Source organism: Mchenga conophoros, linkage group LG15 (assembly GCF_057382185.1).
Source record: "Mchenga conophoros isolate Kocher_MC1m ecotype Shallow Benthic linkage group LG15, M_conophoros_male_GT1.1, whole genome shotgun sequence".
Taxonomy (NCBI): domain Eukaryota; kingdom Metazoa; phylum Chordata; class Actinopteri; order Cichliformes; family Cichlidae; genus Mchenga; species Mchenga conophoros.
The window spans coordinates 1357569-1383957 of record NC_140540.1 but is presented as its reverse complement, the minus strand read 5'-3'; the positions used below and the strand labels follow the sequence as shown (position 1 = coordinate 1383957).

Below are 26389 nucleotides of genomic sequence, written 5' to 3'. Positions count from 1 at the left end.
TTCCCTGCTCCTAGCACATTAAACTTTAATAACTGACTGTCGACATGCAGCCTGATATTAACTGGTGCCTGTGCAGTGATTAATGTCATTTGATCCAGTTGTCACTGGTGTTTATGTTGTTGCTCGTGGGTGTAAAAGTGTAATTATATTTGTGTTCGGTTCCGTAGAGGCGATCACCATTTAACACTAAACGCTGTCAGCCTTCTGCTACGGGGTGTCATGCTTCCTAGTCCATGTGGTGCAAGACACTTTTCTTTGTAAGCATAATTCTGCAGCGAGATGAACCGAAGGATGGAGTGGGGGGAAAAACAGGAAACATGGGAAACAAGGTCAGGGTAGCAAACAGTCCAGCCGGCTGGGAATCAAACTGGACTCACTGCTCAGATACACAACACATTATTTCTGACTTTATAATATCTATAACTTTGATTAGCCAGCTGTGCCACAACACTTGTTGTTCTGGATTTGGACGACTCTGAGAAGGATCAGAGCCTGTGCACAGTCACCGATCTCAGCAGGAACCCCGAAACTCAGAGTTTATTATTCATGACCCTCACCCTGGACACAGTCTGTTTGACCTGCTCCCCTCAGGCAGGAGGCTCCGGTCCATTCGCACCAGAACCTCTCGCCATAAGAACAGTTTCTTCCCCTCTGCTGTTGGACACATGAACAATAACCATATGACTGTTCCCGCCACTAACACATGACCCTACGCTGTGTCACTGCATCATTCCATGTTTGGCACTGATCACCACCTGCACTCATGTATATCTCATGCACATATCTTTCTACGTAGCACTTTTAATTCTTATCCCTACTTTTATTTTTTCATGTCTATTTAAGTGCTATTTATGACACTATGTTTTGCACTGAAGCACCGCAGCAATTTCCTAATGTTGTAAACCTGCTCAACATTTGGCAATAAAACCCTTTCTGATTCTGATTCTGATTCTGATGACAAGCTAAAAGTGTGTGAGGGCGGGAATGGGTGGCTGTCGTGCTTTACAGTGAAGGTTGTAAAACTAGTGGGCGAGATCTAACCAGCAGCAGCTTGGGGGGGGGGGGGGGGGGGCTGCAGGCTTAAACTCTGACCCCGATTACTGTATGTTGGGATTGTGATGATTAATGTTGATTATTAATCTTGATAATTTGATTTTGTAATTACTTTGAATTCCCGACAGAGGGTGTTACAGGAAAAAATCGACTTTCTGTGACGTACTGCAGCCCTGCCAAACCACAATAAACAGCTATTATCATCATTTCATTTGCTGTGTGTGATGCATCACTAATGATTGATGCGCTGTGAACAATATGTTTCCCAAGTCTTAACTGCTCATTTCGACCACTTTTGATTTTCTTGAGCAGAAATTTCCATTACAGAATATTGTACTGCAAACAAAAAGGGGAAAGTTGATCATTTAAAATATTTATACAAAAATGACCTTTCAGTACTTTATGATCTAGATCAATGAGAAACCCTGGGTTTACACTGTGCACACACACAGAAGCAGTTTGGGCCGTAACAGCGTGTAAGTAAGATACAGAGGAAAGACCTATATTTATTTCTTGAGAATAAATCAATGTGAGATTGCTGTAGCAGCAACAATGGCTGCCCCGTGGTGTGCCTGGGTCAGGCCAGCAGACCAGGGAGCTGCAAGTGTCCTCGCAGAACGCTTTGACGCGATGACACCGGCCCTCACAGCAGTGTTTATGGAAAGCCTTAAATAGGTTCGTTTTCATAAGCAGCACCTCGCTCTGTTTTTACAGAACTTACTTTGAGAGCGTTTCTCTAAGCTGTGAACAGCAATCTCATCTGTGGGTGTACTGAAAATGCAAAGAGTTAATAAGAAGAAAAATATGTTATTGGAGTGATGAAGGGGAAAGAAGCACTGGCTGCCGGGCCTCACTGGTAGAGAGCAAATACAGAAATGAGCAAAAGGCTGTGTTTGACCAGCATGTGAAACAGATTGATGTGGATATTGCATTGTTTTTTAATGCTAATTAAAAGTGTCCTGTTTTCATATGTAACTGACAGATTGCGAGTCTCCTTATCAAGCTGTTTTCCCTGACCCTGTCTCCTTTGAATGCATGTTTGCTTGACTTGTCTGAAGTATCTGCATGTCTACTGATGTCATGACCTTAAGGCAAGTCTGTTAATGTAATGCTTCAGTGAATGTAACATAGCTCTCAGAGAAGTGCCTGCATCCATATGATACCTGCAGTGACGCTAACCATATGCTAGCTAACCTTTGTGGTAAAATTAGTTTTGTTTAGCAATCGTGTGTTAATTACGTTAATTACTCAGCCACCTTCATCTGTGTGGTCATACAGGGAGTGCAGAATTATTAGGCAAGTTGTATTTTTGAGGAATAATGTTATTATTGAACAACAACCATGTTCTCAATGAACCCTCATTAATATCAAAGCTGAATGTTTTTGGAAGTAGTTTTTAGTTTGTTTTTAGTTTGAGCTATTTTAGGGGGATATCTGTGTGTGCAGGTGACTATTACTGTGCAGAATTATTAGGCAACTTAACAAAAAACAAATATATACCCATTTCAATTATTTATTTTTACCAGTGACACCAATATAACATCTCCACATTCACAAATATACATTTCTGACATTCAAAAACAAAACAAAAACAAATCAGCGACCAATATAGCCACCTTTCTTTGCAAGGACACTCAAAAGCCTGCCATCCATGGATTCTGTCAGTGTTTTGATCTGTTCACCATCAACATTGCGTGCAGCAGCAACCACAGCCTCCCAGACACTGTTCAGAGAGGTGTACTGTTTTCCCTCCTTGTAAATCTCACATTTGATGATGGACCACAGGTTCTCAATGGGGTTCAGATCAGGTGAACAAGGTGGCCATGTCATTAGTTTTTCTTCTTTTATACCCTTTCTTGCCAGCCACGCTGTGGAGTACTTGGACGCGTGTGATGGAGCATTGTCCTGCATGGAAATCATGTTTTTCTTGAAGGATGCAGACTTCTTCCTGTACCACTGCTTGAAGAAGGTGTCTTCCAGAAACTGGCAGTAGGACTGGGAGTTGAGCTTGACTCCATCCTCAACCCAAAAAGGCCCCACAAGCTCATCTTTGATGATACCAGCCCAAACCAGTACTCCACCTCCACCTTGCTGGCGTCTGAGTGGGACTGGAGCTCTCTGCCCTTTACCAATCCAGCCACGGGCCCATCCATCTGGCCCATCAAGACTCACTCTCATTTCATCAGTCCATAAAACCTTAGAAAAACCAGTCTTGAGATATTTCTTGGCCCAGTCTTGACGTTTCAGCTTGTGTGTCTTGTTCAGTGGTGGTCGTCTTTCAGCCTTTCTTACCTTGGCCATGTCTCTGAGTATTGCACACCTTGTGCTTTTGGGCACTCCAGTGATGTTGCAGCTCTGAAATATGGCCAAACTGGTGGCAAGTGGCATCTTGGCAGCTGCACGCTTGACTTTTCTCAGTTCATGGGCAGTTATTTTGCGCCTTGGTTTTTCCACACGCTTCTTGCGACCCTGTTGACTATTTTGAATGAAACGCTCGATTGTTCGATGATCACGCTTCAGAAGCTTTGCAATTTTGAGACTGCTGCATCCCTCTGCAAGATATCTCACTATTTTTGACTTTTCTGAGCCTGTCAAGTCCTTCTTTTGACCCATTTTGCCAAAGGAAAGGACGTTGCCTAATAATTATGCACACCTGATATAGGGTGTTGATGTCATTAGACCACACCCCTTCTCATTACAGAGATGCACATCACCTAATATGCTTAATTGACAGTAGGCTTTCGAGCCTATACAGCAGGGGTGTCAAACTCAAATACACAGTGGGCCAAAATTCAAAACTGGAACAAAGTCGCGGGCTAACATTAATATTTATTGGAAAAAAAAATCTTCCTCCAGATATGAGAATGAATCTTTTCTTATGGACTCAAACACGTTTTGCTGAAAAACTGAATATGGAACAAGCAAAGCTTAATCCTAAACAATATATATATTAGCTGTATAATACCAGTAGGCCAGCTCTAATAGTCATTTGGCACGGCTTCGCGGGCCAAATGTAATTAGGCTGCGGGCCAAATTTGGCCCGCGGGCCAGAGTTTGACACCTATGCTATACAGCTTGGAGTAAGACAACATGCATGAAGAGGATGATGTGGACAAAATACTCATTTGCCTAATAATTCTGCACTCCCTGTAGATGAAGGTGGCAGATCTCTTTTGCAACCACAGGAGCATTCAGAAGAATCTCTAGAATAAATAAACAACCTGCATATTTGGATGATCTTGATAAGTCCTCGAAGGCTGATTGTTTGGTTTTTGTTTTGTGGCTGTCTTGTTTTCATATTTACCTGACAGACACAGGTGCCAGTCTCCTTATCCAGCTGTCAAAAAGTTTTTCCCTCTCTTAGAATAAGAACTTCTTTATCTGGAGTATCTGAAGTATCATCAAGTCACAGTCTACTGATGTCATTGCTTCAAGGCAGTCTGTGGCAGTAGCACATCTATCTGAGTATGTTAAGACAACCTTGCTGCCTCTGTAGCTCTCAGAGAAAGGGCATGTGTTGAGGAAGTTAGCTTGATGCATTCACATTCATATTTGCTAGCGCTGGTTTCACACACAGACATGGTTCCCTTTGTATCTACATTGCTGTTGACAAGCAGGGCTGGGCAGAACAGAAGTGGCATTGAACAGAAACGTAGGAGGAATTTTTACGCCTGGAGTCCCGCGCTACGCAGCACTAGCTGCTAGCAGCCAGCGACTCTGCCTCCCCCTGCTCTCCGAATACCAGCCTCCTGCTTCTGCTTTCCCACTTGCTCGTTTTCCTCCGTTTATTGTTCTCCTCATGCACTCTTAAACGCCTTGGCAGTCTCTCCCTCCATCTATCCCACTCTCAGCACTGACAGAGGCCTCTCTGAGATGTTTACTATGTCCGCAGACACCCCTCCCCCCGTCACCCCTCCTACTCACCGAACAGAATAACGGTCACTGTGACTTTTTTGTCTGTTTATTATCTTCGTCTCTCTTCATCTGCCTGCAGATGTTAGAGGAGGGATAGTGGTGAGTTTGTATGGAGCGAGTGTAAAATGACCCAGCTGGCTGAACCAGAGGGCATACAGAGCCGAGAGCAGCCGCTGAGGAGGCTCAGCTCTGTGCTCCGGTGACAGCGAGCTGGAGCGCGTAGCCATTTGTCAGATATGAGATGTACTGTTTCTGAGTGAGAGCCTTTCAAAGAGCAGCACAAGTACTCAAAAGTGAACTGTGCTCGATGCCTGACTCCCGGCTGCTGAAGAGTTCTTCAGTGTGCAGAGAGCCTCCAGAGTGTGGTTAGCAGAGCAAAACAGTTGAACCCTGTGCTGGTATGTGAAGCAGGCTGTGAGAGGGGAGGATAAAGAGCAAGGCTGCCATTGTGGTGGTGCTAGGCAGGTTTCCCCTTCTCCACCCAGCCCACCCTCTTCCCTGCCTGCCTGCCTCCCTCCCAACAGCACCCCCACCCCCCAGCCCATGTCCATATTAGGGCAAAACTCAGCCAACCTCCCCTTGAGCTGAGCTCAACCCCCTCCAAAATGCCCCGCTGTCACATTTGCTCCAGCAAAGGGCGCCTGAGGGAGACACAGCTCCCCTAACCCAGTTTGAAGGCCTGTTTTCCTCGCCAGTCAAAACAGCCGAGGGATTTTAAAAATGGATGCAGAGAGCCAAGCTGGTGTGTTCGAATGTGCTTTTATTTTGGAGGAGCTACAGTTAATGGGCTTAACTTGAGCAGTTTTTGACCATATGCCACTTAGTGACCCCCTCCCCCCCAAAAGGGCTCATTACTTAAGTTCATACTGTACATCAGTGTGTGTAACATTTAATCATTGTTGTGTACTGATCCTACTGTCAGACAGCACACAGCCTAAAAGCATACAGTAGGCATTGGGACTGTTATGGTTTTTTCTTTGCTGCTCTAAAGAGGTAGCGACAAACTGAGCTTCAGACTGAACTATGAACTATTCTTAGTGTTGAGCCCCCAGTTTCTGTTGTTTGTGTGCTGTGCTGACACTCGGTGCCAGCTTTGTAGTGAATGCTGCTCGAGAAGGACGGGGCGCAGAGCAAAAGATGTCGTTACTCTAAAACCACTTTGGATTACGCTGGTAGTGACAGACACCAGTTAAACAACTGGTTTATGCTTGTCAGACATTTTCCTAGAGATTCCTAAACACAAGTTATTTCGGGGCATTGGTGTTGATTTTGGTTTCCTGTGGTTTATACAGAGAGGAAACGGTTTACTTCGCAGAGCTGGCTTTGGCACAGAAACCTTTTAAACTTAAAATATTTGTTTCCTTGCAGCCGCGCCAGCCAATCGCACACGAACACACAGGTTGGGCACACGCAGGCCAAGAAAAATGGGCGCGTCCGTGTCGTAACTGGCACGATGCTGTTTCTTTCCAGGTTTCCAAAAGACGGTTCAGGTGTCACAGCTCTCGATCCACAGTGGGCAGGTTTCCTGGGAACTCGTTATAATAACAGTCAGTTAATTAAACTGGTGCTAAAACTTCTTTTTTGTGAAGAATCAATATAATCATTAATCGCTACAGATAATTGGCCAATCATTGGTTGAAAGCGTTTGTCTGGATGGTTATTGTAAACTTGAAACTGCTCTGTTGTTTTGTAAATGGTTAACTGGTCTTTAATGTGCTTACAAGTGGGCAAGCATACCCGAGGACTCACTGTCTATTTTTGGTTTTACTTTTGTGTGCTTTCACAAGCTATTCGCTTAAGTTTAGTTGTATATCTACAACCAATCACGGCAGATGGCCCCGCCCCTCCCTGAGCCTGGTTCTGCTGGAGGTTTCTTCCTGTTAAAAGGAAGTTTTTCCTTCCCACTGTCGCCAAAGTGCTGCTCATAGGGGGTCATATGATTGGTGGGTTTTTCTCTGTATGTATTATTGTAGGGTCGGCCTTACAGTATAAAGGTCCTTGAGGCGACTGCTGTTGTGATTTGGCGCTGTATAAATAAAACTGTTCTAGGACCAGTACCAAGACTTTAACGTGTCATGCAGCCCTGTCATGTGTTTCAATGTAGCTTCTAATTGGACTTTGTTAGGCTATAAATTTGTAATGATGTGGTTATTTATAATAATTAATACCTCATGCTACTGAAAATAATGGAAAGGGATTATTGTGTTTATTTTATTATTATGTGTTCGTTCTTGATCTGTAACAGCACTTTGGGCAGATTTTCCTAAAACGTGTCTCGTGCTGCATCGTTCGCTCAAATCGAGACAATATTCAGAGGAAAGTTTCTTTTCAACAGATATTTATTGCGTTGTCTTACAAGAGCTCTGTGGCTGATTCCTTGCCAGAGCGGCTTGCAGATAATCTCCCAGACGTAGCCAGAGTGTACGAGCGTTTGGCTGCTGCTCATTTTCCTTCATCTGGGAATTATTTGAACAGCACCACAAGCTTTTTAGAAATATTTTTATTTATCCATTTATTCTTTTTACTTAACGTGAAGATCATCTTATCAGCCTGTGCTGATGTTCCAGGTTCTATGTTTTACCAGCGTCACCATTTAATGTGCAGGAAAATATTTCCCCCGTTTAACGTCGTCGGCTCACGAGCCTGTGACGAATCAAACGGGAACCACATTCCACAGAGTGCAGAGCAGGTTCAGCGAGCCGTTTCCAGCATCAGTACAGCACTTCCTCCTCCCCCACATATTACTTGTACGTATAATAACCATCAGTCTATAATGTTAGCACTCACCGCTGCATGCTAACCATGCTGATTGTGTTGGTAGATGTTGTGCTGATCTGATTATTCAGTTATGAAGTGATTTGAAGAAACAGAACATGATGCGATTTCATGAGATTTTTGTTTTTACCAGCATGTTGACGAGGACCTGCTCTGTTTACCAGAAGACCAAAGCTGATTATTGTGCTGCTACACGCATGAAATTGTGCATGAGAACAAAGGAACTGCAGACAGTTCCCACACGCTTCAGCACCTGCTCCGTCACTTGAGGTTTTTCTGTCATACCGAGCAGACTGACATGTTTCCTGTGTAACAGTTAGCACTCGATGAATGAAAGGCCTCGTTTGCATTAGTGTGAATGCAAACTGTCTCCTGTGGGGCTTTTTATAAACATGTATAATTACATATTTCTAAATACATTTTTTAATTGTACTGTTTTGAAGGTGAGTTGGTATCAAAGGCCAGTGAGTTTCTAACAAACATGGAGTTAATGTGGAAAAGAACAAAATCAGGTCCGCAGTGGCAGAGCTCACCGTTCTGATTCGTGACCCTTTCATAGGCTGTTGCCATGCAGAAAGGACGCAAGACGCTCCAGACAGACACACACGTACTCGTTTACTCATGGGAGGGCTGTAGTCTTCCAGCCCGTTGAACTTTGTTTGAACCCTGAGAGAACGTCCATCCTCTCCACATCATGAACTTAGCCTGCTGTGTCATCTATCACACGTGTACGTGCATTTCATTTATCACCTGGTTGGAAAACGTGTTTCCGACGTGGTCTCACGTGGGACTTGTGCTTACTCACAGATTTGCACACCGACTCTTGTTGCGTGACCTGGAGTGATGCTGGAAATGTGCTTTTCCAGTGGTGGATATGATGCTCAGTCATGTAAATAATTGATTTACTGGTTCACTCCTGTCACGCCATTTTGGATTTCATGCCTGTTTGTGCTCACAAAACATCACCAGGTGGGGTAATGAAGGTCCGGCCCCACCCACACAGCGAGCCTTAGTACCTTATCTTTAACCCAGCTTTTTTTTTGCTGTGGTGGTCGTCTCAATATCATTCTGCTTCCCAAGAGAGGATCTGATCCTCTGGTCAGACGCACTCAGACTCCAGCTGTCAGTGATGGTCCTTCTGCTCTGAGCTGGAGATCTGCTCTAACCAGAACCTACGGCAGGTGGAGGCCTGCTTCAGGGGCTGCTGTCAGTCGAGCTGAAGTTCGTCTGCAGCATGAGAGACTCACGAGAGAAGCATCACCAAGTACTCAGAAAACAGGAGTAATAATAAAAAATGTGTGAACCTGCTTCACTGTGCAGTCTTCATTTAGGGAAACGTTACTGTTTGCAGTTGTTAACTGAGAAAATACAAGTGATGCTGGTTATATTGTTCATCCAGCTGTCTGCACTCAGTGATGACAGTACTACGTGTAAATGTGCTGATTGTTGAAAATGTCAACGTCGCAGCGAGGAGACAAAAGGTTTTGATCCAAAGTGGGTCATCGCCTCTGCTGCATGATTTGGGCACAAAGGAGACGGGACATCCTGATCGTTTCCATCTCTACACTTCAGAGGTAAAAAAAGAAAAGCAAATGTTCTATTTGTACTCGTATCTGACATTTTCTGTGTTACTCAGAAAAGAGTTACTTGGAGAGTCAGTTGTGGTGTCAGTGCAGCTTCCTGTGATTGGGTTTGTGAGTCTTTTAACATGTCCGTATACTTATGACTAAACAACAGGTCCTGGTGCCTGCTGTAAATCACAGCTGTGGAGGAAGCGAAACATCATTTCCATTTGAATAATAGCATAAAATGTCTTTAACAGATGACTTTTATCTTACAAAGGTAGACGCTAAAATTTGAATAAATAAAGTCCAAGATATGACGTGTTTACACAGGCTTCAGCTTTTTACACTTGTTTGGAAACTGCTGTTAGACAAATTTGCATTAGATTATGTGTTTGCAGATTTATTGGGTGGTCAGCGGTTATCTACTGCTGGCCACACTGTGAAAACACAGCTGATAAGGACTTATCTGCTGTTATGGTCAGTTTAACCCAGTGAACTGTGGGATATGCAGTCTTTTGTTTTCCTGTGTAAACGTTGACGGAGCCTCTCAGTATTCCTTTCTATGCTGTATACGTGAAAACAGCAAAGACGTCTGTAGCTCTGCTTTTTCCCAGCATGCACTTGTTTTATGAGGGTTGCACAGACAGACGGATCTGTGCTCTTTAAGAGGAATCTTTGTTTGCTCCACTTCAGCGACGCTGAGGCGCCGTCATGATAGTGATAATCTGTTTCTTCACATGTTTTTGTTTACATCCACCCTTCCCTCTCCGGTGATCCCTCCTCTCGTCATGTGTCTGCAGACTGCCGCTCTCCCGTTTTAAGCAGCCTTCTTGGCAGAGATTCGCATCGTTAGTGACAGCTGCTGTCATCACACACCTTCGCCTTTTCTGACCGGTAGCCTTTATAGAACAAAGCGTGTCCACATGTCTGTCTGTCCCCTCCAGGCTGTCCGTCGTTCTTATTTTAACGCACTTCTCTGCTGTCACCATGGAAACGGATGGTTGTGAGACGAGCCCATGCAGGCACACGTGTGGTTGTCCACACAAAGAGACTGTTAACATGTTTATGTTTGTTTTTTCCAGTCCATGCAGGGAGGGTGCCAGCACTTGTCTGTACATGAAGCTCACATAAGAGCAGGAGGGTGACTTTGCTCGTTTCTACTCCCCGATTGCTCTTCAGACACGTCAGATTTCTTCAATTCTTTCGACAGTGTCATGTAAGCTGAGGGGAAAAACATCTGCACTCGAGAGATGAAGCACGTCATTCAATAATTGCTTGTTGTTGTTGTTGTTTTGTTTGTTTGCTTATTAATATTTGACAGAGACGAGTACTACCACCCACCCCTTTGTGGATGTAAAACAACGGCACTTTTTTGCTAATCTTTGCGCTGTGTGATGTCAGAAGGGGGGGGGGGCTCTCTTGTAGCAGGGGTGTCCAACCCCAGGCCTCGAGGGTCCCGGTGTCCTGCAGGTTTTAGATGTGTCAGCTGATTTAAACGGCTAAATGACCTCCTCAACATGTCTTGAAGTTCTCCAGAGACCTGGGAATGACCTCATCATGTGATTCAGGTGTGCTGACCCAGGGTGAGATCTAAAACCTGCAGGTCACCGGCCTCTGACGCCTGGAGTTCCCCGCCCCTGTCTTATAGGGTCATCTCAGGTGCACAGACCCCACCCACTTGCTGTCTTGTTTGTGGGGACGAAGGAATGGAGGTAAAACCACTTATTTCAGTTATTATACAGTAGGCGTACTGAAGACCCTCACTGAGCCTCTGTATAAGATGATAAACTCTGGGAAGGTGACGTGTTGTGGCACTCGCCTCTTGTTTGTTAGAAATGAGCGTAATCCACGTTCTTATCGAACCTCCCTTAACGATGACGGCTGCCACATGATCAGCATGGGCAGACTTTATGATCAGTAAGTTACAGTCACTGGAGTTTGTGTGGATGACTAATCCGACTGCGTGTTCATGACTTTGCTGCTACTTTGTTAGAATCATCATTTTGATGTTTGCTGTCCTGTGTTCTGACTTGAAGTGACAGCTGATGATGAGTCCTGGGAATCAACACACCAAACAAGTCCAGCTGGACACCAGCGTGCAGCCTAAATTTAAAATGCACCTTAATGTTAGATCACGTAAAACCATTAGCACTAATGGCGCTGTCATTTTCTGCATCACTCTCATAACCATGTGGAAGGATGTTCCCTGTATGTGATCCTCAGTTTCTTAAATTTCTTTGTGGTTTTTTGGTTTTAGCTTCTTTTGTTAGAAACACTAAGACTGAACTGAAACTAAGTGTTATTGTATGAGGGGCGCGACGTAGGTCCCTCAGCAGAGGTTTTACAATACAAACAGAACTTTCTGGAAGCATTTTGCTCTCAGGCTTAAACATCCAGAGTCTCAGCAAACACAACGATGCCTCATAAAGCATCGATGCGTTGACCATCAGTATCGATTTTTTAAATGCGATTCATAGCAAACTAATTAATTGTCTTTTCTAGTGCAGCAATAAGCAGGCTGCTTGGCTTGTGTCTCACAGCTTTGGTTTCTTTGCGCCAGTCTCTCCTTTTTCTCTTCCTGCTTCCTCCACCAGTTTGTCTCACTTATCTCATTCCTCACTCATACCTTCGTGCTCTTAACAGCAGATCTGTTGGATAAAATCAACATTACTGCGCTCAGATGTTTTGGTTTTCCCCCTTCGGTAACTTACCTTGGGACAGCAGCGGCCCGTGTGTTACTGTGCATGTTATTCCTCTGAGGTCACTGGAAAATTCCATTCTAGCTCTTGATTGATGTTTCCTGAAAAACATGTTTATTTTTGAAAAGTCTGCATGCATCTCCCTGCACACTGTTTGACTGCACCACCTGCCGGGATGATTGACAGATTTATTGACTTACTAATAAACCGGCGCTCAGCTCTGAGTGCTGTGATAAATGTGCTGGTAGTTTAAGATTGTTGGTTTGCACACTGGTATGAATGGCATAAGTGTGAAGTGTTGATGCTGCATATTTTATTAATTCGTTTATTTTCATTCTAGTGCAGTGCGTACTGGCTGACTTTTGCAAACGTGCTTGATTTCATTGTGTAGATAAGTTGGGCACAAATGGGGAAATCCTGCCTGTTTGACTGAAAGCAGAAGCAGAGAAGGAAAAGGGAATGAAACGGACACATGGGGCAAAGAGGAAGGAGGACTTCAAAGAAGCTGAAGTGCAGAAAAAGAAGGAAGTTTGATGTATAAAGTGGGTGTGATATTATATCTAAAGACCATTCACGTGTCCAACCGCAGGGAACAGTTGCACTTTCTGCCCTTACGAGGAGAGCATCTCGTGTCTCTGGAGGCACCCACCCATCCATCCATCCACCCACCCAATCATCCGCAGCATCCCTTCTCTCAGCACTGTTGCTGTGCAGGTTCCACAGAGGATGAAGCAGAGTCAGTGCAGGCGAAGGTTTCAGTGACAGTTGGTAACATGTCTACATTATGTAAGTTAATGGGTTAGCGGATCATCAGAAAATCAGATGCTAAGAACAAACGTGGCGTTTGTATCAACAAACCTCTGCAATAGATGAATTGTCTGCAAAAAAGTGTTATGTTGAACAAAAAGTGTTTGAGAAGCCCAACATTTGGGTGTCTGTGGAAGTATTTGCATGATGCATGTATTATATGTTCATTACCTCGCTGCCATATAAACGTGCATGAGCTTATTAGTGCGTGTGTGCACGTGAAGGCTGTAACTTATGATGCCCACTGTGTCATTTGTACAGTGACTAATTCTTATGATCGTCCAATAATAATGGCCCTGAATGCTCTGAGGTTCCAGTTCTCGTCCCAGCGACTTCGCCCTCGCCTGCAGAGTGCTAGCTGGAGCTGGAGGTCATCGCGTGATGAACGCAGTGAAACCACATCAGAAAAACGTCGAACAGTCGTGGGATGATATTAAACTGACTCGAGCTGCACAGCTGCTCCAATGAACTTCAAGAATAAAAAAAGCCTAACTGATCCCTTTTAAGCAATTATTAAATTAAGGTAAAAATAAGGTTCTAGTTCTTTGCACACAAACACTGGGGTATTATTTACACATGAATATTTGCTCCTGCCTAGATTAGCAGTCCACAAGCAGCCGGTCAGACCAGGATGAGCCACGTGGGGCCGTAAAACAAACATTTCAAGCACAACAGGAAATGTAGTAAAATGTAGTAACCGTCCACAGCGCAGCTTTACTGCTGCTGCATAATTCTCTCCAGTCAGGCCTCGCCATAATTTAAAAGTACTTTGTTGCGGTGTAACTATGAGAGGTACACATTTAGAAACAGCCGTGACAAATATTAGGTTCAAATGTGGAACAATTCGCTCTCAGCTCTCACAGATGAACGCTGAGCTCCAGGTGATCCTGGTCTTTTCTTGTGGTTGGACGCTGTGCTAGTTGACAGCACCATCTGTTTATTTTCTGCTCCCACCTTAAAGAGAATTGGAGCATTGTGCAGCCGCAGCACGGCACAGGATGTTCAGTACCTCAGTAACCTGCAGACGGGCTAATCGGCTGCTTTTCTTTGGATATGACAGACGCGGTGTCGATTTCAGTGTTGAATAATTCAGAGGTGTGTTTTGTGATGCTGGAGGATTGTATTTGTCTGAAGGCTCGTGTGCATCAGCAGAAAAGAGTTATTTTGTTGGTTGATGTGGAAAGCTGATCCTCTGCCCGTTCAGTCGGCAGGTGTGCGACGTGCACGCAGTGACACACACCTGCACGTGCATTTTTAATGAGGAACTGTGCGTTTCCCTCGCTGGTATTAGTCGTGTCATTTTCTCTAAGTCCTTTTTTCCCTTTCTTGTTGTTACAGAGACACAAAGAAAGCGGATGATATAAACCGCAGCCTGACGTCCTCCACCAGAGAAGGTACATCACTCATGACCACAGCATGCTTCATGTTCGTACAGTCGGCACTCCAAGCTGCCGCTAAGACACGTCAGCCAGCAGCAACACTGTGGTTTAGATGATCTTAGGTAGCTGGGATCAGCCCGCGGTTGTTGTGTTAAGCCTCAGAAAGCTCCTCGTTCTCTGGGCTTTACAGCCAAACCTTCGTTTGGTAGTTACAGGATCTGAGGAGGACGTTCAGGTTTTCCAAAGGTATCTGTGCAACTTTGCAATGAACAAAGTTAGAAGAGAAAAATTGAAAAGGGTCAGTGCCTCCTTTAAACACCTCTGTGTAATTTCATAATTGAGTGTAGCATCTGTCAGTGGGAACTTCCCTTTTTTTATTTTTGTGTTTTTGAGGGTCGAACTTGTTGCCTGAATTTATTTATTCATCTAAAAAGGAAAAAATCACCAGTGAGCTCATGGTAGGTTTAAAGTACGTTTTTGAGACTGCCATGAAATATCTGTCAGTATTTTTATTTTATCTGTCATTTTTTTATTTGAAAGAATAAAGCTCCAACTCTACAAATAATTTGTGTTGCCAGTTTGCTCCGATCAGGATTTTCTTTCTGAGCACGTGTTGGTTGGGACTCCCCAGACGGCAGAGGAGGTCGTTTAACCAGAGAACTCATTTTGGTGCTTTAAGTGCATAGAATTAGCTTTAATTACAAAGCTTAAATAGCCTTGAGATGGCAGCACAGACTGCAGCAGCAATGCTTAAATTGAGATTAGAGCAGCAGAGTTTTGGTCTCTGAGAGCAGCACGTGTAGCACAAAGGTAGCTCATGTGTTAACACAAAAGATCTACTCACAGAACAACAGGCTTCACCATTTAGACATGCAGATTATGTTCAACAAATTGCATTTTTAATTTCTTCTCTCTTTTAGGGAAACCGCTTTAATCTCGAACTCACTTCATGATTTCTAGTTCCACTCTCAGCGTATTCTTCACTGAGTCGTCTCTTCACACGAGTTTCCACAGATACTCGATAACTGCCACTGAAAGAGGAAAAACACAACAAAACCGCCTTTATTAAAACAAGTGGAACATAAAGGAGTCGCGGTTATATCAAAGTTTGATTGCAGTAGCTCAAAACACCAAATGAATGTAATGTTACCTGAAGCGCAGACTGTAATAAGAAGCGTGCTGATGTGCACGTTAATACCTCACACCTCTCATAGACTGTATTTAAAGGATGGCTGGTGGAGTTTTAGATCCTGCATCTTGTCAGGGTGTCGATCGCGCGTCTGAGCGTTTCCACCATCGCCGCCATCTTGGTTGTGCAGAAAAAAAAAAAAGGATGTGATGAGTAAAGATGGGTGTGAAACCACGTACTCACCGGCTGGTGGACTACTTGTCAACCACAAGTCCTTAGCTGTTGGGTGTGTGCTCTCGTGCCACCGATGATCATTCATTTTAAAACGTAGTATGATTAATATTTACAAAATAGACTTGTTTGTTTATTTAATGTGACCCACAACGTGTGACCGAGCCCATCAATTCTTGGAAAGGTGTTTAAAGGTCAACACAGAAAACCATAAACGTCCATCATCTCAACCTCAGCTCTCGACAGCAGCCTTCAGATGGAGTTCATGTTTAAGCTTCCTCCACACTGGCTTCATTTTCTGACCTGCAGTCTGCGGCTCACCCTTTTACACCATCTGTGGGCAACGGGAGCTAGCTAGGAGGGAGCTAGGAAGCTAATGCTAGCATCGTCACAGGCCCAAACACGATTTCTGTAAACACGCTGTAAACATTCGACCTGTGAGCCCCCTCCCCCCACCCTCTTCCCACTTGTGTCTCGAGTGAAACAAGACGCTCGCACAGACACTACTGTTGGTGTATTACTGGCCTACCTGTAGTACCAGGTGTTACCAAACAGCTCGAACTAAGAGACACAACCTCTGCCATAACTGTACCTAATGATCTGACAGTAAACATTACCCAGACGTGCTCTTTGTTGTGCAACCTGCCACTCGCTGGTGTAATTCGGTCCATAAACATAAAATGGTGACGCGGTCACATCCCATTTAGATGCGTCATTAAAGGACGCTGATTGGGTTTCGTTCAGATCGTCAGAGAAGATCAGTGACATCATGAGAGCGATATTTGACTGGTTTCACGCCTACAGTGTGTGCTGGTTTTTTATCATCTCATATTTACTTAATTGAACACAAAGTCCAATAATTCTCCTGTTTTTGTACAGTTTAAAAAAACTATACATGATGTTGTATTTAACTTTTAATACAATAGAATAAAACTTTAAATGAGGTCACCTTTATTATAGCTGTACTGTAGATAAAGTGATTGACTGGCTGTGTGAGTAGGTGCACATGCATGAATCGCTCTCTGTAGGCCGTTAAAAGTGAGCTGGTGTAGTTTAGGAAGGAGAGCGTGTAACAGTGCACGAGAGCGTGTAACAGTGCACGAGAGCGTGTAACAGTGCACGAGAGCGTGTAACAGTGTGGCAGCCAGGTGCTGCAGAATGTCAGGGAGATGCAGCAACAGGTCAAATCCCCAAACATGTGCGGTAGGCTCAGCTTTGAGCCAAGGAACTGAAGCGACTCGTAGTGCAAAGACTTCAGAGAGGTACCGATCACAGTGATGCATGACGACTTTAGACCACGTGGTTGTTTCTTAAATGTTTGATCATCTTTTATTCCCAGTGCACACAAAATGAAAACAACCACAAATGTACTTGACTGGACCGTTTTATCTCAGAGGGGAAAAGTACTCTTCGCAGTCTTAAAGTCAGCTGTCAGTTTTAATGGTACCTGAGGGGTGGGGAGGTGGAGTCTTGCTGCAGATGAAGCAGCTGCGGACTCGTAGCCACAGGTTAGAGTCTGCCCTGAACAAATAAGGCTTGCACAGCAGCACATGTACCAGCATGACACGTCACAGTAGTTAGTGAATGTAGGCATACGTCAACACTGCCCCCTGCTGGTGCAACCCCGAGTCTGACTGCTCTGCATGAATTTAATAATCTGATGTGTTTTTAAGGTATATAATTTCCTCCCAATCAAAGGCTGTAGGAACAGTATGCAGCCTGTTATTATGCACACAGTTATATCTGAATTTATGACGAGCGCAGGATGTGCAGCGACTACCACGGTTGAAAAATAGCGGACAGCTTGCTGGAGGCTGTGCAGAGAAATGCAGTGTGACTATCATGTGCACGCTGCTGCACAGAGTCTCTATTGTTGCCACTTCACTCTCTGGCTTAAGTCGAGGGAAGTTGGCTGTTAATGTGTGAGAAAAGAAGACTCGTGTTTATCTTTACTGTGTAAAAATGCAAGTGTGCCAAATATACTAACACAGACTTTAAAATCATTTTTGCAGCAGCTAATTCAGTTTTTTAAAAATAAACAGGGTTACACTGTTCCTATCTGCATCTCTGTGCGTTCCTGACGTTATGCTGCTGTAGGTTTAGGCCCACTGTGATTACAGAGTTTGTGACCACCCGTCATAGCTGGGGGAGGGAGACTTTTCCCAGGAAATTGCTGCCCTTTGCCTCCAATAAAAGCTTTATAGAGTGTAACTGTAATTTAGGACTCTGCATTTGGCTGATTTCAGAGACGCCTGAATCCAAAAGAAAGGTCTGCATTTTCAGATCAGCTATCAAAGCTTGGTGCGTGGTTGGTTTCATTTCTGTCAAAGGGATGATGGACGGAAAGGTCGGCAGCAAGGATTCAATTTAGAAAATAAAAGGACAATAAGTTTTTCCCACCCTGCGCATGGTACAGTAAACATAGCCAAACCTTCAAGCAATGAAGTCGGCGTATACGTGAGCCAAGAGCGCAGACTTTAAGCTTAGCTGACTCCACCCACCTTGTATTTGAATCTTTTGTTTGCGAGGGGCAGCCAATCAGGAAGAAGAAGAGAAAGGGCATTAAAAACAAAAAGAACTTGACTAAGAGCAAATATTTGATTTTATTTTGTAAACGTTTGATTGATAGTTTTGTCTGTTTAGAAAGTTTTCACTGCAGGTAGTTAATTAAAAGGCCTGGTTGGTCTTCAGGGCGCTGCTGTAAGGCAGCATCATTTAATATCCAGCTCCTGGTCTGAAATCAGCCACACTGAACGTGTTTTTGGGAAACTGTATGTACTGCTATCTGTTATGGTGACGACTCTTTTTAACCATCAGGTTTGCTGGAATGGGTAACCTGCTAAAAGTCCTAACAAGGGAAATAGAGAACTATCCACACTTTTTCCTGGACTTTGAAAGTAAGTGTGGCGGGGCAGTGGGACAAAAGCTGGATGGAGAAGGAGGTGTAGCCTGCTCTGCTCTTTCTTCTCTCTCCGTCAGCCTCTGCTCTCAATGACCAAACTGTGAAGGCGTCCTCTTATTCTCTCCTCTTTTTTCCTCGCCCCCCTCTTGGCTCGGTCGCGACCTCCCGCAGCATCGCCTCTGATCGCCCGTCGCTAATCAAAAACTTTCTTTTCTCCCTTTTTTCGGTGGCTCTTTAACATCACACATGCTCTTCCTCCTTTCTTTCTCCTTTCTCTCTCTTGCAGAAACCAAATGGGGAATCTATTAAAAGTGCTCACGTGCACAGAGTTTGAACAGGGGCCAAACTTTTTCCTTGATTTTGAAAGTGAGCGCAGCTTCTGCCTGTCCTCTTGCTCCCACGCTCTCCTTTCCCCTCAACCAGTCGTCCCTTTAGCCTCTCTGTAGCCGCTCCGGCTGGTCAGGGGTCAGACTGTTCAGCCGCTGTGAACCTTCCTCCATTGAATTTCTAATGTTATTAAAATTCATGATTAATTTCAGCCCTGCTTTAGAATAGGAACTCTTTTCTTTGTGTGCCAAGCAGAAGAGGAATGGATCTGACCCTTGACCTTTGCCGTCTGCTTTTACTAACTCGTCCGCATGCACCTCTTTGTGTTTGTGATACATTTCATGCACCCAAATGTGACATAATGTAAACATAATGTTTACACACACACACACACACACACACTACGCCTCCACAGTGGCATTTCAGCAGCTCGCACGCTGTAGCCAACCCCAGGCTTTGTTTATTCAGCAGAGAGGAAATGATAGGAGTGGAAGGTTTTTGAAATGCAAAGCAGCGCAGACAGAGTTTTAATGTCAGCGCTGCTCTATATTTAGACTCTCTGTGGTCATGATAACCAGCTCTCTATTCTGAGTCTTAGACGGGTCTGGCTAGGCTTGGAGAGTTTGCATTACCTCACACGTTTTTACAACTGAGCAGCCAGAGCTGAGATGAAGAAGCAGGGGTCATGGTGTCATAAATATGCATGCAGCAGGAGACTAAGAGCCGGTGAGCTCGTACGTACCTTAGACCTGATATTTGTTTCAGTCAGTCACGGCTGTCGCTCGAGCACGTACAAGCTACGGCACGCTTTGGATGACCCTGTGCAGGCACACTGACCTTTGACCCCCACACACACTCTGCCCATCTCTCATCTTTTACAGTCAAATATTCAAAATATCTGCCTTAATGTGAGCTGCCATATTCAGATACGTTTGTGTGTTATTGGCGTAAATGTGGCCTCGTTTGAAGCTCGAGGCTGCCGCGTGCATTCGGTCCGAGGTGCTGGAAGACGATGGAGCCAGTTTAGTGCTTTTCACTGCAGTGATTTGGCTTTTTGCAGTTAAAACCATTAAAGGCAGTTTTTGGTTTGACTGTAAAAGAGCTCAGTTGTATTGTCTGAAGTGATGTCCCTCACTCGAGTCGTGCTGCTGAACGTTTTTGTTTTGTCGGGTTTCCCCATTTCAAGCAGCGAACGCGTTCAGCGAGCATGCTCGTTTCCTGCACTCGGTGCTAGCTTTCATTAACTAACACGGTTTCACATCAATATGGAAAGAATCCACTGAAGTTTGTCTGTAATTATACAAGAGTGTCATTTGTTGGCTTGTGTTCTGATATATGTTTGTGTTTAGATGCACAGCCGACAGACGGAGAGCGTGAGGTGTGGAACCAGGTGAATTCAGTCCTCCAGGAGTCTGAGAGCATCCTGGGTGGCCTGCAGTCGTACAAAGGGGCTGGCCAGGAGATCAGAGATGTAAGGAGAAGCGCAGAGACACGGCATGGCGAAGAATCCTGAGTGGAAATCTCTGGATTCGTTCCGTAATGCCAAACATGGCAGCTGTCCCGTCACTAACTCCCAAACCGTGTGAGCGAGTTACGATGTCGGACTGATGCAAGTTCGCGACAGCTTCAGCTGTGTTGTGGGAGCATTTCTACTCCTCACTGTTCTTGGCTTATTGTAATCACATTACACTTGAAGCAGACTTTAGTCACAGTAGTGTGCTGTGCATGCAGTATGGATGCACAGTCCCAGTGATCACTGACATCAAAGTTATGGCCTTTTCCTGCTCTCCTTCAGTAACCGAGCTCACAGCCGACCCACAACGTTTGCAGAAGCTCGTTACTAAACAGCTGACTGTGAATTCAATCAGCTGCACAGAATGAGCTGCAAGTCAAGTCCTTCATGCAAATTCTGACTGTAATCAGTCGCCTGGAGGGGGCAGCTTTGCTGTTGTTCACTTTGACTTCAATAGTCTGTGGTACAGAAGAACTGCATACATGGAAAAATATATAAAGCTGTAATAATAATGGACTTTTACTTAAGTGTAACTGTTTCCTCTTTACAGCGACAGCAAGTGGAGAGACGGCTGCCACCACACGGCTCAAACTGCTGCGAATGCTTCTGTTATCATACAGAAAGCCCTGTTTACCATTTTAGATCTGTGTGCGTCGCTCCGTGCTGTTGGGATGCGTGTGACGGTTGACGAGTGTTTCTTTGGTTCCAGGCGATCCAAAACCCCAGCGATCACAGCCTGCAGGAGAAGGCGTGGAACTCCGTCTGCCCGCTGGTCATCAAACTCAAGAGGTTTTACAGCTTCTCCCTCAAACTAGGTGCTGAACAAACGCCTCCTTTCTGTTACTGAACAGGTTACGTTAAAGTCAAATTTCTCATCACATTTAAGATTGTGTGTGTTTGTGTGTACAGAGAAGGCTCTGCAGAGTTTGTTGGAGTCCCTGACGTGTCCGCCCCTCACGCCCACTCAGCACCTGGAGAGGGAGCAGGCGCTGGCCAAACAGTTCGCTGAGATCCTCCACTTCACTCTGCGCTTTGATGAGCTCAAGGTCTGTGGAAACACTCGAGCTAAACTCAGACGCACACACAGTCAGCCTTATCCCGATACCTCGTGTGTTGTACTGCACGGCTTTATCAAACGTGTGCGTGTGTGATGGCGAAATGATGACTGTCTCTTTGTTTTGCCGTAGATGAGGAATCCTGCCATCCAGAACGACTTCAGCTACTACAGAAGGACCATCAGCAGAAACCAGATAAACAACATGAACGTGAGTCTGGGGAAAAATCTTTTCCTGTTTTAGTCAGATTTGTGTCTGGAGGACGTACTCTGTCTAAAAGAGGGAGGAGTCAGGACGAGAACAAACTGATCAGATTAGTTTTTTCATCTAAACCTGGCAGCCTGATGTTGGCAGAGTAGGGCGCTTGTTTCTGCTCAGCAGTGGGAATAAACCTGAAGCCTCGTGGTTATTTCTGCACCCACAGCTGGACATAGAGAATGAAGTCAACAACGAGATGGCCAACAGGATGTCTCTGTTCTACGCGGAGGCCACGCCCATGCTGAAAACACTCAGCAATGCAACCACAAGCTTTGTGACAGAGGTACGAGTCTAACACAGCCGGCGAGTTCCTCCTGGCTTTGATGATGCATTTCATCAAAGCAATATTTGTTGAGTCTGTCCTCATAAATGTGACACAAATATCAGCTTTTTTTTGTTTGGTCATTTCCAACTGATTGTTTTCCACAGTGGGTGGATCTGTCACAGTGGGTGGATCTGTCACAGTGGGTGGATCTGTCACAGTGGGTTGCAGGGCAACCTTCAAACATTATGTTTCAGCTCTTTAGTTTTCTGTGTCTGAGGCCAAACACAGAAACACGTTACTGTTATTGTCATCGTTGTCACTCACATTGTAACCGGAAGTATTTTTAATCCTAAACGTGGCGCATGAGAAACTTTCCATCAGGTCGACGCAGCGACTCGGATGGCGCGGAGGACACAGAGTTCCCACTGAAGTCTGAATCAAGCTTTAGAGTCAGCAGTTAACCAGACAACATGTCTGTGGACAGGTTCAAACGTCTCTACTGTCGAGTGACCGATGCTGCCTCTTAAACTCATTTAGCCAATCTGACCGCGCCATCAGATTACTGTGTAGGTCAGTGTTGTCTCTGCCCTCTCCTAGTTTAGTCCACCATGAACAGGCAGTGATTCGTATCGAGCTTTTTCACTCTCAGCTAACACACACACACACACACACACACACACACACACACACACACACGCACACACACACACACAGGCTGGATGGACGTTTCACGGGTCCTTGACTCTCAGGATCTTACCTGAGGAGAAACCACAGCAGCTACAGATGGAGCCACAGACCTTCAGCTGTAGACGAGCTTCTCTGAATACTGAGCCACAGCTTTGATCTTTCAAATGACAAAAAAACACTACATGTGGCACTTTAGTTACTTTATCTTTAGTTACTTTATCTTTAGTTACTTTATCTTTAGTTACTTTATCTTTCTGTGAATGATTTTCTTTTGTTGTTAAGCTGAAGAGCAGCAGATTGATGGCCACAGGTCAATGCCTAAAGTTCCTCTTTTATTTCAGGACAACGAGGTTCAAAGTTCCTTTTTGCGCTTGTTTTTCAGAAATTTAACTTCAGGTCTAAAATTATTTTACCCATCAGCCTTTGTAATGAAAACATGTGACTTTGTTCAGAACAAGACGCTTCCACTGGAGAACACAACAGACTGTCTCAGCACCATGGCCAGCGTCTGTAAAGTCATGCTTGAGACGCCGTGAGTCACACACACACACACACACACATACACACACACACACACACACACACACACACACACACACACACACACACACACACACACACACACACACACACGTAAATCATTAAACTTTCCTGATCCTCCTCTTGTGTGCGTGCAGAGAGTATTCAAGTCGTTTCAGCAGTGAGGACACGCTCTTGTTTTGCATGAGGGTCATGGTTGGAGTCATCATTCTGTATGACCACGTCCACCCCAACGGCGCCTTCAACAAGTCCTCCAAGATAGATGTAAGACACACACACACACACACACACACACACACACACACACACACACACACACACACACACACACACACAGTATTGTAAGTCATTGCTGACATCATTGATTTGTCTTCAGATGAAAGGCTGCATAAAGGTCCTGAAGGACCAGCCAGCAGACAACGTAGAAGGTCTCCTGAATGCACTCAAGTAGGTTCACAGCTCGCCTTTGGATGCCGAGTTTTCCTGTGTGGGTTTGATTCTGGTTGTATGTAAGATTCTGACTCATGCTATGGACCAATTTTGGCTGTGAAAGTTATGAGAGGTTGTACGTGTGCCTGCCGAGGTAAAGCCGAACTGTAACCATGTCCACACAGTTGCCTTAAAAAACCACCTGCTGAAAGCAAATATCCGGTTGGACGTGGCCTGGTCTTTGCAAAAGGGAGCTGGCAGGTGTGTGATGTCACACTGGGTTGGTTGGTACAGGTGATAGTCTGGTGTATTTGAAGCCAGCGAGCAGGTTTAGGTGGCTGCACACGTCTCCAGCTACCTTATCATCTAACCCAGCGTCCCCGACCAGTTTATGTCCGATGATATTTTCACAGACCGGACTTTAAGGTGTCGCGGATAAATACAACAAAATAAACCAGTACCAAAAAAAGATTTATTCATAACACCCAACAATAAAAACACTAAAAACCCATAAATTTCACACCTGAGCCTCAACTCTGGCGTCCGGATTCCCAACGAATCACGGACCGGTGCTGGCCCGGGGGTTGGGACCGCTGGTCTAAACCACAGCAGTGTGAACGTGTCTGAGGAGCACAGTTTCCTGAACCGTGGGAAGTTTCCTGACCTGATTCTCACAGAACTGTCCAAACTGCACATGTGAAAATGGCTTTTGTGTTTGTCAGCAAGAATTCCTTTGGAGCTTCTTTATGCGGCCTCGGTGTTTTCATTGGTGCACTAACGTCCACTCCCACTCCTTTTTCTCCTCAGATTCACCACAAAACACCTGAATGACGAGACCACTCCGAAGAACATCCGGACGATGCTCCAGTAATATTCCTTCTCTCTTATATAAATATATATATAAATAGATATGAAGAGGATCACTGCTCTGACCTCAGATAAGATGTATATGTTTACATTATTTAAAGAGTCGATGTTAATACTTTTGTGTATTTGCATAGTGATTCCCTCCAAGTTACTGAAGCCTGCAGATCATGTACACACTGTGCAAAAAGAAAGAAGCTTCACATAATTGCCTCGAGCGGTCAGAGCACAAATGATGGTTGCCTATCAGCCTCACATGTGCTGAGCTGTGCGAGCAGCGCTCACAAATAAAGATCCCAGGCAGCAGGAAAACGTCCTTTAAAATGTACTTTTTCAATTTTCTATTTGGAACTGTGGCCATCAAACTGTTTCTCCTCAAATCCAGACAGACGCTGAAGATATTTCATCTTCGCGTGTGTCGGCTCGCGCACAATGAGACGCACAATCATTCTAATCGTTTGTGTCGCCGTGAAGGGCTGAAGACTACAGCAGGGGGCGATGTTTCACTAAGAGCACCTTGGTGTGTTCTCTCTCTTTTCTGTGTTCAAACTCCAGCAGCCTTTGAATTAAACCCACTGTGAACATGAAACCGGACTTTGCACGTCCAGTGAGATCCAGCGTGTCAAAGCTGAGGGGTGCGACTGATGAGAAGTCGGTGAAAGACGTCACCGAACCCGCCGCGTTTTACTCAGTCGTGTTTGACTTGCGTGACAATAATTGTGTGTTTTCCGTCTTCTGAGTGACTTTTAATCTGCGAGGCTTTGCTGTTGAACTTTCTTTAAAAGAAAAGCCAAAAATGTCTTTAATTTTCTGAATAAATTCTGTTTTCTTCTGTTTTCCACTTTTGTTTTTGAGTCTCTTTGAGGAAAGAATTGAGTAACATTTCTCCTGGACTGGGAGGGGAAATGTGTCCAGATTGTTTTTATATGGTTTTTGATCATGTGTAAACTCATAGTCTTCTGAGCAATTCCAAGACTCACGCCTGAGAAACTCAAATGAAACATCGGAGTGTAAGGTTGTTGTCACTGATCACGGCCTGTAGCTCGTTCTTCTGCTGTCGTTTTAGAAGAACGGTTCTCTCTGATTTTGGGGGGTTTTGTTTCGAGCCTGCTCACAGTCGGTTGGACAATCTGTGCTTTAATTTTAGTTTTAGTTCATTTGTAATGTCATCTGATCACCGGTGCATCAGGACAGCACGTCTATTATACGAAGCAATGAATCCTCGTGCACAGCAGTCAACTTTTACTTTGTTTTTGTTCAACTGCTGTACGCTCTGTTGTTTGAGCCTTTTTACAACGCGACCTAATTACAGTAATAACTGTGTCATCCACGAGTGACGATTAACCCCTGTGGTGTCTGTGGCTCATTGCGAAGCGCCACATTTGCCTTAAAAGCTGCCGCAGGCCGACACGTGTTAGGACGTAACCTGTGAAACATCCACAGTTTTACTTTATTTTGAATCCAAAAGCCATAAATACACTCCTGGTCTTTAACATTCATCCTCTGATTAGTTAACAGTAAATTAACACAGTCTTTCATATAAGTTTCTTTCTCTTGTATTTAGTAATATATATATATACATACATTTTGGAGGCCATGTTTATATGCAACGAGTGAAAGCTCGTTTGAAGCCGGCTGTGCGTATGAGAGTGATATTTCATATCTGACCTAAGTGGATTTTTTTTATTATTATTAATAAAAAAATGACATTGTCTGTCATAATTGATGTACACGAGGCTTCCCTCTTTGCCCAACATATGCTGTGTGTTGACAAGTTGTTTTGAATACTGATCAAAATCAGTTACTTTGTCTCAAACTGACATTTACTGTTACATATTTCTGGAGTTCAGACTCACTGGTGTTAGAAATGGCTTTGCTGTGTTGTTGCATATTGACTGGGACGTGTGGACTGGATAATAAAGGTGGTACATTTCTTACACACACCGTTTGTTTTGGCGTTCTTGTGTTACAGCTGATTATAACTCAGCAATTTTAA

General features: G+C 44.5%; 1 protein-coding gene across 7 annotated transcripts in view; it reads left to right on the top strand.

Annotated features, from left to right (window-relative positions):
- The window catches only part of fam49a (family with sequence similarity 49 member A), a 32269-nt gene extending 5937 nt beyond the window's left edge, over positions 1 to 26332 (top strand). The window contains exons 2-13 of one of the 7 annotated variants that reach the window (XM_085246585.1): positions 14153 to 14208; positions 18742 to 18821; positions 20132 to 20253; positions 21005 to 21110; positions 21205 to 21341; positions 21483 to 21560; positions 21775 to 21891; positions 23013 to 23092; positions 23238 to 23364; positions 23477 to 23547; positions 24337 to 24396; positions 24949 to 26332. In XM_085246585.1, coding sequence (XP_085102711.1) covers positions 18749 to 18821; positions 20132 to 20253; positions 21005 to 21110; positions 21205 to 21341; positions 21483 to 21560; positions 21775 to 21891; positions 23013 to 23092; positions 23238 to 23364; positions 23477 to 23547; positions 24337 to 24396; positions 24949 to 24958 — 981 coding nt within the window. In that variant the 5' untranslated portion in view covers positions 14153 to 14208; positions 18742 to 18748 and the 3' untranslated portion in view covers positions 24959 to 26332. Of the gene's footprint in view, positions 1 to 14152; positions 14209 to 18370; positions 18451 to 18741; positions 18822 to 20131; positions 20363 to 21004; positions 21111 to 21204; positions 21342 to 21482; positions 21561 to 21774; positions 21892 to 23012; positions 23093 to 23237; positions 23365 to 23476; positions 23548 to 24336 lie in introns of those variants that run through there. The other 6 variants (XM_085246587.1, XM_085246589.1, XM_085246590.1 and 3 more) reach the window with 6 other exon arrangements.
- The last annotated feature ends 57 nt before the right edge of the window (positions 26333 to 26389 follow it).